At 38.1% G+C, this 17,138-nt stretch overlaps 1 protein-coding gene and 7 non-coding genes across 8 annotated transcripts; all 8 read right to left on the bottom strand.

Moving 5' to 3' along the window:
- Positions 1 to 390: 390 nt before the first annotated feature.
- Positions 391 to 8,776, bottom strand: LOC131239519 (large ribosomal subunit protein uL22y-like). The gene is made up of 6 exons (XM_058237263.1): positions 8,624 to 8,776; positions 8,024 to 8,064; positions 1,812 to 2,042; positions 1,620 to 1,722; positions 1,336 to 1,403; positions 391 to 636 (listed from the first exon to the last, which is right to left on the bottom strand). The coding sequence occupies exons 1-6, from the start codon at positions 8,661 to 8,663 to the stop codon at positions 568 to 570; spliced, it is 552 nt and encodes a 183-aa protein (XP_058093246.1). The 5' UTR covers positions 8,664 to 8,776; the 3' UTR covers positions 391 to 567.
- On the bottom strand, positions 2,182 to 2,309 carry LOC131241910 (small nucleolar RNA snoR74). Its single transcript, XR_009169473.1, has one exon. It is a non-coding gene; the product is annotated as a small nucleolar RNA snoR74 (small nucleolar RNA).
- Positions 3,247 to 3,377, bottom strand: LOC131241902 (small nucleolar RNA snoR74). The gene has a single exon (XR_009169466.1). It is a non-coding gene; the product is annotated as a small nucleolar RNA snoR74 (small nucleolar RNA).
- On the bottom strand, positions 3,846 to 3,976 carry LOC131241909 (small nucleolar RNA snoR74). Its single transcript, XR_009169472.1, has one exon. It is a non-coding gene; the product is annotated as a small nucleolar RNA snoR74 (small nucleolar RNA).
- Positions 4,291 to 4,421, bottom strand: LOC131241907 (small nucleolar RNA snoR74). The gene has a single exon (XR_009169470.1). It is a non-coding gene; the product is annotated as a small nucleolar RNA snoR74 (small nucleolar RNA).
- LOC131241908 (small nucleolar RNA snoR74) lies at positions 4,961 to 5,091 on the bottom strand. Its single transcript, XR_009169471.1, has one exon. It is a non-coding gene; the product is annotated as a small nucleolar RNA snoR74 (small nucleolar RNA).
- Positions 5,413 to 5,543, bottom strand: LOC131241906 (small nucleolar RNA snoR74). Its single transcript, XR_009169469.1, has one exon. It is a non-coding gene; the product is annotated as a small nucleolar RNA snoR74 (small nucleolar RNA).
- Positions 5,782 to 5,912, bottom strand: LOC131241904 (small nucleolar RNA snoR74). Its single transcript, XR_009169468.1, has one exon. It is a non-coding gene; the product is annotated as a small nucleolar RNA snoR74 (small nucleolar RNA).
- Positions 8,777 to 17,138: the final 8,362 nt, after the last annotated feature.

Below are 17,138 nucleotides of genomic sequence, written 5' to 3'. Positions count from 1 at the left end.
AATATTTTATATTTTAATATTTTAATTTTAATTTATTTTATATTTATTAATAAATGGAACAGGAGGGTTGGGCTTAGGTTGCCCCATTTATAGGTTGTGTTGGATTTGGTTGGTATTGAAATTTTCAACCAGTTCAACAAACAGATTTGAGTTTGAGTTTGGACCCCATCATTGTTATGACCTGAACCTAACCAACCCAACACATTACCACCCCTAGATACAAGAGCATCAGAGAACTGGATTGCTCTCCTGCTCAAGGCAATTCAATTCAATACTGCATCTAAACACCAACCAAACTACTTACTCCTGAATCTGATTTGTGTGCCTACCCGAGCAGGGACTTTGTCAGAGGCACTCCCCCCTAAAAATTAAACTACTCTTGGACAGCAATGCATGTGAAAATGTACTAGAGCTGGTTTAATGGGGTCCAACATGCAGCACCCCAGATAAATGATTCAAATACACGTCCCAAAGATAAAGATCTCAAGCAAAATATCAAAAATATTCAGATCAAAAAAAGACGAAACTTCAAAGGAAAATACTCCTTCCTTCTACTACTAGTGTCACTCAGGATGAGGCGCCACTGTGGAGTACTTGTGCTTTCCTGGTTTTCCGAGGAGCCAATTGCGTTTCAGGCTGCAACATCAACCGAGTCAAGTTGGTTATTACAGTCACCATTTACGATCTCCATAGAAAATGCATTCTCTTCAAGTTTGTATGTAAATCAATTTCAAACCTACATATCAAAGTAGAGAATAGCAAAAACTGATGGCATTTTGACACGAGTTCATACAGGTTTCACAAATACTTTGCTCATACATCTTGCTTAGCTAGAGAGGGTGTGGACTGGAATCTACTTTAAAATATACACACATTTCTTTCCCTTCTCAAAATGAAATACTTCTAATACAATAGATTGCACATTTCTTCCCCATCTGAAAAAAGAAACACTATAACGTTCTAATACTGTATTACAAAAAATCTGGAAGGGTTTGTAAATGTTGCTGAAAATCATCGTTTAAAAATTCAAGCATTTGACCTGACTTGATGTCTTACAGGGTCGGGTGGATTTGAAGACTCAAGACTCGAAATTTTTATGATTAAGTTTTAGGTACTTAGGTCATGTTTGATAGATGCCTAAAAATGAACCTGTTTGACCAGGGGCAAAAACAGGGTACATGGGTGCAATTTCGGTAACAATAGAATTGAAAACAGGGAATTAGTTATGTAGCCTATGCTTTCTGGTATATTATGTAAAGATGAAATTTGCATGCCACACATTTTTAGCATATATTTAGTATGGAGCTGTAAATAAAGAGTGAACCAATATATTACCTCCTTCTTGACAGGTTCTTCCTTCTCGGACAAAATCAGCTCAATATGGCAAGGTGAGGACATATAGGCTGGCATATTGAATAACAGATCATTGGTAAAAGAATATTTACAAGCAAAGTTTAAAATATTGGTATAGCTGAAGGTATAAGATCAAAGAAAACCAAATACGTATTGACCATTGCCCATTGGTTTTTAAAAACCCAATAATATCAGCCAACATTTGAACCATGCTTACCAGATGGCAAAAGAAGAAATAATAAGTTGACAGAGCAGATACAACTTACGGTTGATTCTTCCATGGGCACGGTATGTGCGGCGCCTCTGCTTCTGGGCTTGATTTACCTGTATATGAGACACAAACAGCGTGTCGACATCCAAACCTTTCACCTGAGATGGCACCATTATGAATGTAATTAGAGAAATGTGGTGTCAGATAGTATGCAAGGAACTTATACCTATTAGTAAAACAAACATACATCTGCATTGCTCTCTGCATTCTTAAGCAAGTCCAGAATGAACCTAGCAGATTTCGCTGGCCAACGACCTTGTCCATTTGGTTGCCTGTTCTTGGCCTGAGCAGTTCGACCAACACCCCTACAGAATCGGCGAAAGGGAATGGCTTGTTTGTGAGCAATGACATCCTCAAGATACCTTTTGGCCTTGGTCAAAGGCAACTTTCTGATAGCATGGGCTGTTTCTCTGGTGTTCTGAAAATAGAAACATGAGATATTGGTATCAAGCACTATTGTAATCACTGTGCCAGCAGGGAAAAACTTTACTAATAGGCAATGATGGGATGTCCCAAACAACTACACATCTCAATTAAGTATGACATGAAAAGATCATCAACTTCAATTTACCGAACCTTTTGTCATGAAGAACGACTACAGAGGTTCACCCAATAAAAATGGGAGCACTTTCCCTGAATTTTTACAAGAGGTCTGTTCATGGAGACAACAGACCCCTGCTTTACTTCAGGTTCAATAGTCCAACTCAAAATAGTGCACTTAGTGGCAGTGACTCAAAAGTCAAAAAACAAATTAAGAAAACAGAGCCAGAAACCCTGGACGAGCAAAACCAATGATTCAGGTGCCTCATAAGTTGCAAAGACCTATCCTGTTAGATTGTGGTTTCGACCACCATAATTAGCAAGTTTGACGATTGATCCTGTCAAAATGGTGGCCCCCAAAGTGGTCGATCAGACTAGTAGACCCCACAGATCTGCATTGTTCATTTCTACACATAATATAGGTGTGAGTTTATAATGTGCCATCAGTGTTTTAAATAGCGGTAGCGTGATGCGTAGCGCTCAGCCCTCTATAGCGTGTAGCGTAAATACGTAGCGTGTAGCGTAAATACGTAGCGTGTAGCGTAAGCTACACGATACTTCTATTTTTTTAATTTAAAAGTAGGTTAAATATAATAAATAGTGGGAAAAAAAAAAGAAAAAAATTATAAAAATGCCTGAAAGATGATTCATTTTATCAATTCTAAGCATGTTCAAAAAAGTTATTAGTTATCATTTATCAAAAGCCAATCAACATATATAAGCCAAATCAAATAATTATCACATCAACAACTTTCTAAGCAAACCACTTTAATTTATAATGTCTAATTGAAAAGAAATAAAAATCCCATAGGTTAAAAGTATCAAGTATAATATAAGTGTCACATTCCTCAACATTAAAAACAAAGAAAATGTGAAAAAAAATAAATAATAAATAAAATAGTAAAAATATACATTGTAGCTTACGCTACGGACGCTACGCGCTACGTTGCTGTAGCGTACGCTACAACCCCTGTAGCGTACACTACAGGGGATTTACGCTATTTGGAACGCTACGTAGCGCTACGGCCACGCTACGCTACGTAGCGTACGCTACCGCTACGCTATGGGCGCTATTTGAAACACTGTGTGCCATTATTTACTGAACCTTTTGTGACAAAGAAAGCCTACAAAGGTTCACCCAATAACAATGAGAGCATTTTCCCTGAAGTTTACGAGAGGCCTGTTTGTGGAGACAACAGGCCCCTGCTTTTTTCCTTCAGGTCCAACAATACAACTCTTAAGTTCCATGCACTTGGGGAGTGTTCAAATAAATCACTAGAAGCCCTTTCCACAAGCAAAGCCAATATTTGAAGTATATCACTGTATGTTAATATATTACTCAATTGTTTTGTTGTCTGCAAGGCCTATCCAGTTAGATTGGTGTGTGCAACAATTTGTCCTGTTAGACCAGGCATCTGCTCCCCACAAGTAGTCCGATCAGTCTAGTACAACTAGTTAGTTTATGTAGGTTAAATTTTGTTTAACAAATTAGACACATCAGATGAGCTGGTAGAGACAATGTAGTGTGAGTGAGTGGCCTACATGAGCTGGTAGGGACAATGTAGTGTGTGTGGGTGGCCTATACTTACAAGGCCATGCGTATGGACAAGAAACATATTTGGCTGTAGAATTTCAAAACTCTGCCTCCAGGGATTAGAATGTGTTAGAAGGGTGGTTCTAGCGCCGTACCATCATTTACTGAACCTTTTGTCACAAAGAACGCCTACAGAGGTTCACCCAATAACAATGGGAGCACTTTCCCTGAAGTTTAGGAGAGGTCTGTTCTTGAAGACAACAGGCCCATGTTTTACTTAAGGTTCAATAGTACAACTCAAAATTGTGCTTTGGCAGCAACTCAGAAGTCAAAAAACATATTAAGACACCAAAGCCAAAGCCCTGGACAACAGAAAAGCCAATGATTCAGGTGCTGAATAAGTTGACAAATGATTCAATTGGTGTGTGCAGCTGTGCAAGACCAATCCTGTTAGACCGTGGTTTCGGCCAGCATAATTAGCAAGTTTGACAATTGATCCTGTCAAAATGGTGGCTCCAAAGTGGTCAATCGGGGTAGTGGACCCCATAGATCAGGATTGTTCATTTCTACACATACCACAGGTGTGAGTTTATAATGTGCCATTATTTACTGAACCTTTTGTCACAGAGAAAGCCTAAAAAGGTTCACCCAAAAACAATGGGAGCATTTTCCCTGAAGTTTACGAGACGCCTGTTCGTGGAGACAACGGGCCCCTGCTTTTTTCCTTCAGGTACAATAGTAGAATTCTTTAGTTTCAGGCACTTGTGGAGTGGTTCAAATCACTGAGTAATAACATCTCATACTAGAAGCCTTTCCACGAGCAAGGCCAATAATTGAATGTATCAGTGTATGTTAATATGTGACTCAATTGTTTTGCTGTGTGCAGGGCCTATCCAATTAGATTGGTGTATGGAACAATAATTAGCATGTAAGACAATCTGTCCTCTTAGACAAGGCATCCGTTCCCCACAAGTAGGTTCCTTCATTTGAAACTTTGTTTTACAAGTTAGACACATCAGATGACCATCATGACCTGGTTAGAGACAGTGTAGTGTACGTGAGTGATCCAGGTGTTACCTTTTTAAAAATGGTGTTTCCGTTAAACAACGAAAGTGGTGGGCGAGGCCTATACATACAAGACATTTGCATGGACTAGAAACCTGTTTGGTCACAGAATTTCAAATCTCTTGCCTCCAGGGATTGGAATGCGTTAGAAAACTCTTGCCTCCGGGGATTGGAATGTGTTAGAAGGGGGTTTCCAGTGTTGTGCCATCATTTACTGAACCTTTTGTCACAAAGAACGCCTACAGAGGTTCACCCAATAACAATGGGAGCACTTTCCCTGAAGTTTACAAGAGGTCTGTTCGTGGAGACAACGGGCCCCTGCTTAAGGTTCAATGATCCAACTCAAAATTGTGTATATCATGGCTGCAACTCAAAAGTCTAAAAACAAATTAAGACACCAGAGCTAGAAGCCCTGGACAAAAGCAAAGACCACAATTCAGATGCTGTGTAAGTTGATAAATGATTCAAGTAGTGTGTTTACTATGCAAGGCATCTCCTGTTAGATTGTGGTTTCGACCAGCATAATTAGCCAGTTTGACAATTGATCCTGTCAAAATGGTGGGCCCCACAGTGACCGATCGGCGATCAGGCTAAGGGACCTCACAGATCCACATAGTTCATTTCTACACATACTACAGGTGTGAGTTTATAATGTACCATTATTTACTGAACCGTTTGTCACAAAGAAAGCCTACAAAGGTTCACCCAATAACAATGGGAGCAATTTCCCTGAAGTTTACGAGAGGCTTGTTCGTGGAGACAACGGGCCCCTGCTTTTTTCCTTCAGGTCCAATAGGTAGGTTCCTTCTTTAATCTTTATTTGAAACTTTGTTTGACAAGCTAGAAACTAGGTGTTTCAGCTAATACTACGAAAGTGGCATGCAAGGCCTATACATACAAGGGCATGCGTATGGACTAGAAACATGTTTCGCTGTAGAATTTTCAAAATTCTGCCACTAGAGACTGGAATGTGTTAGAAGGGTGGTTCACTTCAACACATACTACAGGTGTGAGTTTATAATGTGCCATTATTTACTGAACCTTTTGTCACAAAGAAAGCCTACAAAGGTTCACCCAATAACAATGGGAGCAATTTCCCTGAAGTTTACGAGAGGCTTGTTCGTAGAGACAATGGGCCCCTGCTTTTTTCCTTCAGGTCCAATAGGTAGGTTCCTTCTTTAATCTTTATTTGAAACTTTGTTTGCTAGAGAGTTGGTGTTTCAGTTAATACTACGAAAGTGGCATGCAAGGCCTATACATACAAGGGCATGCGCATGGACTAGAAACATGTTTCGCTGTAGAATTTTCAAAACTCTGCCTCTAGTGACTCGAATGTGTTAGGAGGGTGGTTCTAGTGTGATTCCATATGAGTATGTTGAAAATCCTTCAACGGCCTTTTATCTATATTTTTCTTTGAATTTCTGCTATTGTGCAGTTTCTTGGAAAGATTCTACACCTGTTAGTGTATTTATTCTCCAATGCGTCAAATCCACGCAACTCTCCCAAGTCCTGTCTTTGCATTCGAAATTCAGGCCCATTCACCATCAACAATTTTTCGGGAGTACAACCATGCATCTTTGAACATTCAAAGACCAGAGTGATTATATAATAATGATATAAATCTATTATGTTCTAAAGGACCACCGAGTGTTGTTTCATCAGCCGCTACCAAGTCTGGTTCAATTATTTTCTAGCTATAAAATTGAAATGAAATGAACTAGAAGGGTTAATGAAATATGTTTTTATAATTTTAAATATAGATTCATCCATAAACCTAGATGGCCAAACTAACTCCCTAATAATCAATAAAACAAAAGGAACGAATTGCTCTCCCAAAACCCTTAAATTGGAGGAAAAGGAAAAGGAGCATGGTTCTAGACTATTTCCAACCCATACGCTTGGCAATCTTTCATGTACCAACTAGCACAAGCCCTTTGCTAATTCAAGTTAGCATGTCAACTAACTTCAATAATTGAACCCAGTTTTTTTAAAGATAAATAACAAAAAATCGCTTCTAAAAATAGGAATTAGAATAAATTGAAAATCCAAGAAATGATCAATGGTCATCTGAAACTACAGACTGGTGCGTCGATTGAGTTAAAAAATTGATGGCAGTTCAAAGGTCATGGCAATTAAGTTAAAAATGGAAATTGGAATCATGACAAAAACCAGTGCATGAGAAGTGATCTAGTGCATCCAATCCAACAACGTGGAAGCATTTTAGTAATTAATGTCCACAATACTAGCTCCAATCCAAACAATTTGCAACAGCTACTCAATTACTGCAGAACAAAATAGATTTCTACAGTCTTTTACCCGTTCAAAAAAAAAAACAGACTTCTAGAGAAAAGCAACTATTTTAGATAAACAAGTAACTGGTTAGGTGGGTTCTCAAACTGACAAGATTCATATGCACTTTAGTTATTTCTCTGACTTCAGCAGTCTAAATTATAGAAACTAGTCAGAGGTAGCTATTTGCATAAAGCTTGTTATGGTATTGAACATATGATTATCGTGGACCACTGGATAGGACGTGGTTTGGCTATGGTGGTCCCAACAGCCAGATAGCTGTCAGAGTTCTGTAGGCCCCACCATGATGTATGTATTTTGCCAGCTCATCATTTCAGGGCATGAGCCCAAATATGAGGGGAGATCCAAAGCTCAAGTGGACCACAACACAGGAAACAGTGGGGGTTGAACACCTGCCATTAAAAACTTCTTGGGGGCCACAGATGTTCTGGATCAAGCTGATATTTGTGTTTTCCCTTCATCCAGGGTTATATGAACAGGTTGGATGGTGAATAAACATTGAAGTGGGCCCCCAAGAAGTTTTCAACGGCAAGTGTTTAATCCCCCACCATTTACTGTGGTGTGGTTCACTTGAGCTTGGATCTGGCTCATGCCCCAAAATGAACTGTCAAAATGGATGGACGGTGTGGATAAAACACACATCATGGTGGGGCCCACAGAGCTTTGACACCAGTTATATGGCCGGTGTTGGGGTCACCAACTGAACCACGTCCCCATCGGAGTACATGGATTGCATGTGGCTCCAAGATCACCCAAATCAGATTAGACAGATATGGGCCTGCAAAATGGACGGTGAGACAATTTTTAATCTGACCATCGATTTTACGTGCCCTTAACTGCATGGTGTGAAATCCAGTCATGGAATTCCTCCTTTCTTACCGCCTCTATTTATCAAGGCTGGTCCCATCACGTTAACTGTCGAAAGTCAACATATGAATAAGCAATCGTACCTTGAAGTGAACCCTAAGATCCGACCCCCTGGCTTTGCAGGCTGAAAGTAAAGCAGGCAAAAATAGCACAATCAGAAGACAAATAGCAATGATCTTTCCTTGCAGTGCAGTGGAAATGAAAGGAATAAACGAAGGAAATTTGGGGAAATGGGTATCCGGGGAGATCCAATCAGATCAGATCAAACCCCATATTCTTGTGTCCGGATCCGATCAGATCACATGTAACATTAAAAGGACAAAGAAACTCGAGATTTCCATGCGCTACGCAAATCGTATCAAGCTACATCAACACGATATATGAAGAAACCCTACATTTTCATGAGCAGAGCAGATGAAGACAGACATGGCATCAACGGTGAAGAGAAAACCCTAAAATTTTCACATTCGGCGCAAACGAAAGACGATTATCAGCACAGGAAACCATAAAACCCTAGATTTTTCATGTTTGAATGAAAGCAACAGAAATGGAGGCCAAGAAACCATAGATTTTCTCATGCACAAAGCTAAAAAATATCGGATCCGTCGGCAAAAAGAGGCGGAAAATGAGATCAAATGCAGCGAGGAAAGCCAGGAACAAGAAAGGGAGATCGAGGAGCTTACACTTTGTGGGATTGTCGGGTTCTCTCGAGTACTTCACCATCTCTCTCTCTCTCTCTCACTCTCTCTGAGGGGTGGAGGCGAAGATGAGATGAGGGGAGTTCCTCTTATAGTATAAGAGACGAAAAACCCTAACCCTAATTTCTAATCATGTTGGACTTGGGTATTAGGGTTTAAGAGACTCGGACGAGATTCCGAACCGGTGAGGTGGACGGTCTGGATTGAGCCCAATAGACCGCGAAAATTATCACGGGGGAGTATTTTGATACTCCGGCTGCGTATGAAACCTGATACGCAGGCGCCCAAATTTGTGTACGTGTCATATATTAATGAAAATCATACCAACTAGCTATTTCAAAGTCCCAAAATCAAATTCTTTTGACAGGTTTCTCCACGCTTGGTGCTTGGTTGGGACCATTTGATTTTTTAACCCATTTGTTTATAAAGTGCCATGATGATGGCTACACGTGACTTAACCCATCTTGAACTACAACCCTCAGTCTTCATGTGGCCCACATGTGCAATGTGCTCGTCGATTTTAGTGCCACCACCCATCTCTTCAAGCAGCTCACATGTGGTCGGTGTGTTTCACCTTATGAATTGTTTGAGCAACTGAAAGCTCATTTAGTCGCCAAAGGCCATAAGCAGTCATATGGAGGCTTGATTAGGAGACGTTCTCCACCTCCCAAACAGAACTTTGTTTGAGTATTGATTTCTATTGCAATCATAGGGTCATTTGGTAGCATGGATTTGGGAGGATTTGAGGGGACTGAGGGGGTTTCAAATTCCCATAGTTTTTTTGGCACCAAAAAGTAACCGTGGGTTTCAAATCCATGGGGTTACAAATCCATGGTCAGAGCTTGAATTACATCTTAAATATTTTCAAGAGTTGCATGTGTAAAATGCATGTCACTAAACTATTAATTTATTGGACACAACCTACTAATGATATCTTGAAATAATTAGATTATCAATTGCATCACTATAATTACTTTAACATGATGATCAGCGCCGTCCAAACATTATCTATGTGAATCAACGGTTAAAATTTGTTGGTTAATACTCGGACGCAATCTTGTGCTTGTGGGCCATCCGATACCCAAAATTTCATCATTTTTGGGCAAAGTATATATTTCAACGGGCTTATTACAACCATTGTGTTGAACATTACATATGTTCACTAATTAGATATATTAAAGTTAATTTAGTAATTAAATTCAAACCCCTCTAAATATACTATTCATAGCTAGGGGTGCATACAGGTCGGTTCGGTCTGGTTCTAGGGTGAAACCAGAACTGAACTATTCCATACGATTCTAGGAATTTTGGAACTGGAACCGGACTGTTAGCACCCTAAAACTGAACCGGAACCGGACTATGAAAAGCGGTTTGGTTCCGGATCGGTTTCACAGTTCTTGGCTTTTTAAAATCCGGCTCAATTGGTATGAATTGTTGGGGCCCACGTTTTAGCACACTCACTTGTTGATTTGGCGAGAGAGAGAGAGAGAGAGAGAGAGGACCAGTGATAGATAAAGGAGCAATGAGAGAGAGAGAGGAGCAACGAGAGAGAAGGCTAATGAGAGAGAGAGAGAGAGAGAGAGAGAGAGAGAGACGGCGAGAGAGGGCAGGGGGCCTAGGCAATCGCATGCATACGCAGCAGGGGTTGGGTTGGGTAGACTTAGGATTTTTTTTTTTAAAAAAAAAACATAAGTTCAGTTCTAAGTTCGGTTCCACGATTCGATTCAGTTCTACATACCCCTAAACCGGAACCGGTACACTCTAGAACTAGACCAAACTTGACTGTTTGATCGGTTCCGGTCCGGTTCTACGGCTTTACCGGTTCGATGTGCACCCCTATTCATAGCTACTTTTGGATTAAAGTTGATCATGAATCCAATGTGCCGAACACAATGAGAGGATTTCAAATCCGAGGGGTTATGAATCCAGGGTTCCAAAACGGGCCCTTGGGGATTGGCTTCTTTATTAGCTAGATGTCAAAAATATGTTCCTTTATGGAGACTTAACTAAGAAAGTCTGAATGGAGCAACCTCCTGAATTTATTACTTAAGAAAAAACTATAAAAGTATATAAACTTCGAGAAGCAATTTAAGCTTAAAACGGTATTTAGGGGCGTGATTTGACAAGTTTAATAAGGTATTACTGACTTATGGCTTTTATCGAAATAAGGGTAATCACTTAGTTTTCACAAAGCACTATGATGAGGGTATGATATCATTGGTTGCACACATCGATGAAATCATTATTATAGAGAGTGACACATCTGACATTTCAAAGGTTAATAAGCATCTTTGAGAGCATTTTCAGACCAATGATCTGGGATTGCTTTGCTGGTTCCTGGGCATTGAGGTCGCTAGATCAAAAACCATGATTAATCATTATCAGATGAAGTATGTTCTTGATTTGCTAAAAAGACAGACATGCTTCGGTGTAGACTGACTGATACACTTATGGAGACTAGAGAGAAGTTATTGGATGACAAAGGAAAACTGTTTGATAACCCAGGTAAATATAAAAGGATGGTTGGTAAGCTAATATATCTTATAGTTACTCAATTAGATATTGCATTCATCGTAAACCTTATAAGTAAATACATGCAACAACCAAGAGTTCTTCATTGGGAGGCAGTTCTCAAGATTTTTAAATATCTAAAGAAAGCAATTGGCTAGGGAATCTTATATCGAGCTAATAATTATCTTTAAGTGGAGGCGTTTGTTGTTGTTGTTAGGCGTGTTCCATTATAAATAAACAATCTACTTCAGGATATTGTACATTTGTTGGGGAAATCTGGTAACTCGGAAGAGTAAAAAGTATAATCTAGTGGCCCGTTCCAACGCAAAGGCCAAGCATGGAGTTGTGGGTCATGTCGTTTGTGAGTTATTATGGCTTAAGTCCTTGTTGTAGGAGTTGTATTTATTTTCAAATAGTTATATGATGCTTTATTGCAATAATTAAGTAGCAACCTATATTATAAGTAATCCAGTTTTTCATGAGATGACTAAACACATAAAAGCTTATTGTCATTTCATTTGAGAGAATTACTTCCAAGGAGATTACCATAGCTTACGTTCATTTCAAATCCACATATTGCAAATATCTTTGTCAATACTTTACCACAAGCATATTTTTCTTTATTATGTTATGAGTTGCACATGATATATATATATATATATATATATATATATATATATATATATATATATATATATATATATATATATATATATATATATGCTCCAATCGGTGAGATTGCTGAAGTGATCAAACATTATACCTTGGATTGTCCTATACACTACATATATTTCATTTTATTAGTTTGTTAGTATAAATATAAAAGAGGGTGATAGTGAAGTCATAATCTCAATTAATCTCAAATTACAGATTATAAGAGGAAACCACGAAATTGTATACATTTCAAGCCAAAATTTTAAAAAGATAAATTTAAAAAATTATAATTAGTTAATGGATGAATGTGCATGTTGACTTAAGTGTTCTCACGTAAGGGAGGTTGAAGTCTCATATACAACCAGTACAGACAATTGTTCCTCTTATTTCATTTCATATATTCACATGCCTAGAAGCACGGTAAAATTATGATTTTTACACATCAAATACACTTGTGAAGTTTGGGGTTGATCCGACTGTCAGCTTAAACAAAAATAAAAGATTTATGATTGATCGTCGTATATCGATGAATTTGGCCCACCTGTGTATCCATTCTAAATGGCCAATCATATTAAAGAAATTCATATGTCTAGAAGATGTATCAAATTTAAAAGCCAACTCATAACAGTTAGATTATGTAATATGAAAAGATCAATGCATGTCTATCATAAGTGGGTTGTTGAGGCCCACCTATGGATCTGCTCTCATAAATGCGTTGGAATAAAGATACAAGTACCCCAAGACCATGGACACGGTTTGAAATTGATATGCTGAAAAAATCACCCTGTAATAGGTTGGTAAAGTCATCCCATTAATGAGCCATATGTGGGGTTCGTGTGGAGCGGATTTAATTAGTGGAGTGTCGTGATGAAGATTCAGACATGTGAATGACATTTGTAAAGTTTAAAGATGATCTTAGAGCACACATTCTCAATGGGCCCTAACCTAATGGTCGTAATCTTGCATGCGATCACCTTGTTCTTAGGTATGGTTGTCTAGGGCACTCGCAATAACGTTTTTGGATATTCTATGGTCGTGAATGTGTGAGAGAAATCCGACCTTAAGCGTTCACTGTTATATATACATGCTTCATCCTTACGTGAGCCGCATGATTTAGTAATACGACAAGTTCATAATATTATATATATTGGTCAGATTATACATGAAAAGATAATACATGATAATGCAACTTTTTTTAAGTGCGGTGTAGGACGATTCAGCACCATGAGAGTATATCTATGATTGTAGTCATTCACCATTTATTATGGCCACACTTGTGGCCTTATAATCATTTCAATTGCACATGACATTTTACAATTGATAGATAAGCAGAGCCACTCTTACACCATGCGTAAATATGAAATTGATGACTAAAATCTAATTAATATCTACCATCAACTTATAAAGTCTATGATCTCAAATCAAATCATAACTAATCTCATAGAATAAAAGATAATCATCGGATGGATAAAGTGGTTCAATGGTTGTTTTACCATAATTTAGAATATTTGTCAATCTGATGGCATTTTTCATAATACGTTTGAAAATCTAACGGTTGTTTAAAAAAAAAAAATTTGGATGGTTAAGTCAATGATCCATGATGTGGATTGTTGATCCAATGGATGGATCGTCTTGGATATGGGATAAATGGGCTTAATGGCTCATCTGATGAACAATTTTAATCATAACATTATTCAAAAATTAAAAAAAATAAAAATAAAAATTGTACCACTTAAAATTTTAGATATATTATAATGTATTACATAATCGAGGATTATGATGGTATTGTACATATGCAGGTAAGTCAGTTGGGCCGAGCTAAGCTAGGATAGGCTTAAATGACTTAAGTCCAAGTAGGCTAAAGATTAATCGACCCATCCATGCAAGCCTAGACGTGTTACACGTGGCAAGCTAGTTAATCGAAGCATTGGTCCGAAGCTAGGGCAAGCGCGTCCTAACCCATTGCCACATTTGCTCCATATGGGGAAGAGGCGAGGAGTGACCGGGCTATGTGTGGGTAGGTGGTGCCTCTAGTTGTGGACAATAATTTAAGTTCATGAGATCCATACTGTTTGTCAAGTTTATTGCCATGTTTAGTCATAAGTTCCAAAATATACTAACTCGGGTGAGCTACACCATATGAACTAGTGTAAGGCCTAAAACTTATTTAATTCTGAAAAAATATTTTTCATCTCCCATTTGTAAAAAAATTTAGGTTAAAAATACACATAAATTTAAATTTTTTAAAAATTCATATTTACTACATTAATTTCGAGGACTTTATAGTGATGATAATATTAGATTTTTACTTTATAGATCTATTGAGAATGAACTAAAATATGCCTTGCGTGATTAGACTGCGATATAATTTTTCTTCTAAATTTTCTTAACGTTGATCACTCATGTTAATAGCCCACTCCTTAATCTAGTTCAGGTAGAAAAGGTTAGAGAGCCACTATCTACTCTTCTGGTAGGGGTCAAGGGAGATACATGTTGTCTATAGGTTGGACCCCACATATGTGAATGATGAAGAGAATAATGAAGATGGAGATGGATGATGCATACTTCCCCCTCACCCAGTGATGCCTAAGCAAAGAAAAGCGTCCTAAGCTCTTCAGTGTATCTTTTCTAAGATATGATCTAATTTATAAAGAGTCAGGTTCCAAGTATATACTAAAGTATAGTGCATTGCCACCTTACAAACTTTTTTTTAAATTATTTTACTACAAGAGAAGATCGTCAATCTGCCTTCATCCATACATATACTCATGATTCAGCCCTTCCATTATCATGGTTATCCACTAAATATTTGTATCCCACGTTGATCAGTTAATGGATCATCGGATATGGGATATCAGACCATTATCAAGTGTGATTGAAATAGTTTTAACAATTAATACACAACTTCAATAGTTGAAAAACTTTGAAAAGACATCTAAAAACTTCTCAATTGTTAAGCTTAGTAGTAAAACTACTTTATCAGTCCTTAATCTAGTCATATATATCTATAAATATGTCTTTTGGTAAATTTAATGGATTCTTTACTGACCACCGTAAGTATTAATGAATTATGATGGATGTAACTAGCATCACCTACTTTTAATAGCTTCCAGATAATTTTGTAAAGTCATCCAAAGTTGTTAAGTAAAAAATCATGACATTTACATGTCTCTAAGTCAATGGATTAATCATATTTCATGCAATATCAAGTCATTAATCATAGTTTAGAGTAATGGGCGCAGAGACAATTGATAGTCTAGGTTAATAGACCCCTAAACTAGTGACTTAAACTCAATCATTTAATTTAAGTGTTCAAATGTCTAATATCATAATCTCTATGAAACACTCATACTTTTGTGTAAGACAAGGGCAAAGTCATTATAAACATTGAGTTGGCTTTTCGATGGTGGAGACTGTCCATCCTAACCTAACTTAATCCCCTCATGCAAGATGACCATACATCTCATGGTATGATGTTTACAGGCATGTCTTAAGTACTCGTGATGATCATGGCTTAACATGGTACTAAGATATATGGAGTCTTTCCAATCAACAATCATTGTGTCCAATCTAAATTTTATAAAGACAAACCCAATGAGTCACTCCTCACATAACTCATGCCCATGCGAGTTTAAAGTGACATCATACATTAACCGAGGGACATCAAATGTTTCAAAAAACACATAGTCATCATGATCTACAATTGAGATCGACCCTATCATATCCACACAACTAGTAGATTAGGCTCACATTGGTTTTTCAGAGCACGTCCCCAGCACCAGTACCATCTTAGTAGGACACATAATATGAATGGATTACACAGTAAGGAGAGCCCCATGCATAGGTAATGTTAGGTGCCCCCATTCCAACCATTTAGTATGGTGTGGCCTACCTATTTTTTTTACACCACTTGATTTTTAGGCCTTGGTGCATCTAGTGGACGGTATGATCTCAAGCATGTCCCCTCTACTAATACGACTACAGGAGTGACAATAGCATGTTTTTATCGGCATAACTGAATTCCTTTTGTTTGTTTTTTTTTTTCTTTAAAATCTACGTATCTCTACTATATATAGTGCCAGTAGTTTTGGAAAGTTTTACCTCTGTTATTGGTCTTCTAATGCATTTGAAGATTAAATTGTGAGAGGACATGAAAGGGATTTACCTACTCATTAAGGACAAACATTGCTTAAAAAATATAGCCATTTGGCAAGAGACAGTTTAGATTTTTCCATTCACAGACAACAACCAAAATTGTAGCTAGCTTAGACTTCCTGTATTCCTTTTGCGGACTCCACAAAAAAGCGCAGTAGTGCGGAGACCATGCAACAAATGCTCTATGGGACCCCGTGATAGATATGTGGCATCCACTACGTACATCTATTGACAAGGCTCATGTTAGTCCATTCTCCTTAAACTAAGACAAATCTAAAACTTGCGTGGACTTTGAAAAACCTATTGATGACACGGCGCACGATTTAAGACATCGAGCTTCTCTCTCCTTGTGTGTATGTTTTAAAACTTCTCTTTGATTCTCTCTCTCTTTCTCACTTAAGTGCATGCATGTGTTATGCTCCCCAGTTTGTATAACAAGGCAATTAACACTTGTGGGCCATTTGGTGTGTGCCCCGTGTGCACATGAGCAATGCCATCCACCTATCTTATTTTGCATTTAGCTTCCTAACGAAATTATCTCACTAACACTATTTTAGCAGTATCCCCCCACACCAAGGAAGCAACAATGATGATGATGTCCACCGTTGAAACCATATTAGGGCCCGCCATGATGTTGACTTGCCATCCAACCTGTTCACAGGGTCGCATATACCAAGATGACAACAAAACACAAATATCGGTTTGATCCAAAACTTTTGTGGCTCCTAATAAGTTTTTAATGGTGAGATTTCAATTCTCAATGTGTGGTCCACTCGAGCCTTGGATATGCCTCATTTTCGGGCTTATATTAAAAATGATATGGAAAATGGTTGTATAATTTGTATGAACCCACACATCATGGTGGGCCCCTTAGAGCCCCAACCTATTATGAGCTCGAGAGAGGCGGAGTAGTACCCAATATGCGTTTGGTTGTCCTATCATAACAATGTGACATATTAAAAAGTTAGTTAGATCCGATTACCAGGTAAAACACATTATAGGTAACAAAAAAAAAAAACTTCACATCCACATGGGCCCATCTAATTGTTGGATGTGTGATTTTGGACCATCATATTTTTATGGTGGGCATTTTTATTGGATGAGTGAGATGTCACACAAACGGTGGGCCTTACATGCTAGTAGAAGACCAAGCGTGTGAGCATTTATTGTCATTATAACT

The sequence above is a fragment of the Magnolia sinica genome, chromosome 3 (assembly GCF_029962835.1).
Source record: "Magnolia sinica isolate HGM2019 chromosome 3, MsV1, whole genome shotgun sequence".
In the NCBI taxonomy this organism is placed as follows: domain Eukaryota; kingdom Viridiplantae; phylum Streptophyta; class Magnoliopsida; order Magnoliales; family Magnoliaceae; genus Magnolia; species Magnolia sinica.
This window is presented reverse-complemented; position numbering and strand designations above follow the sequence as displayed.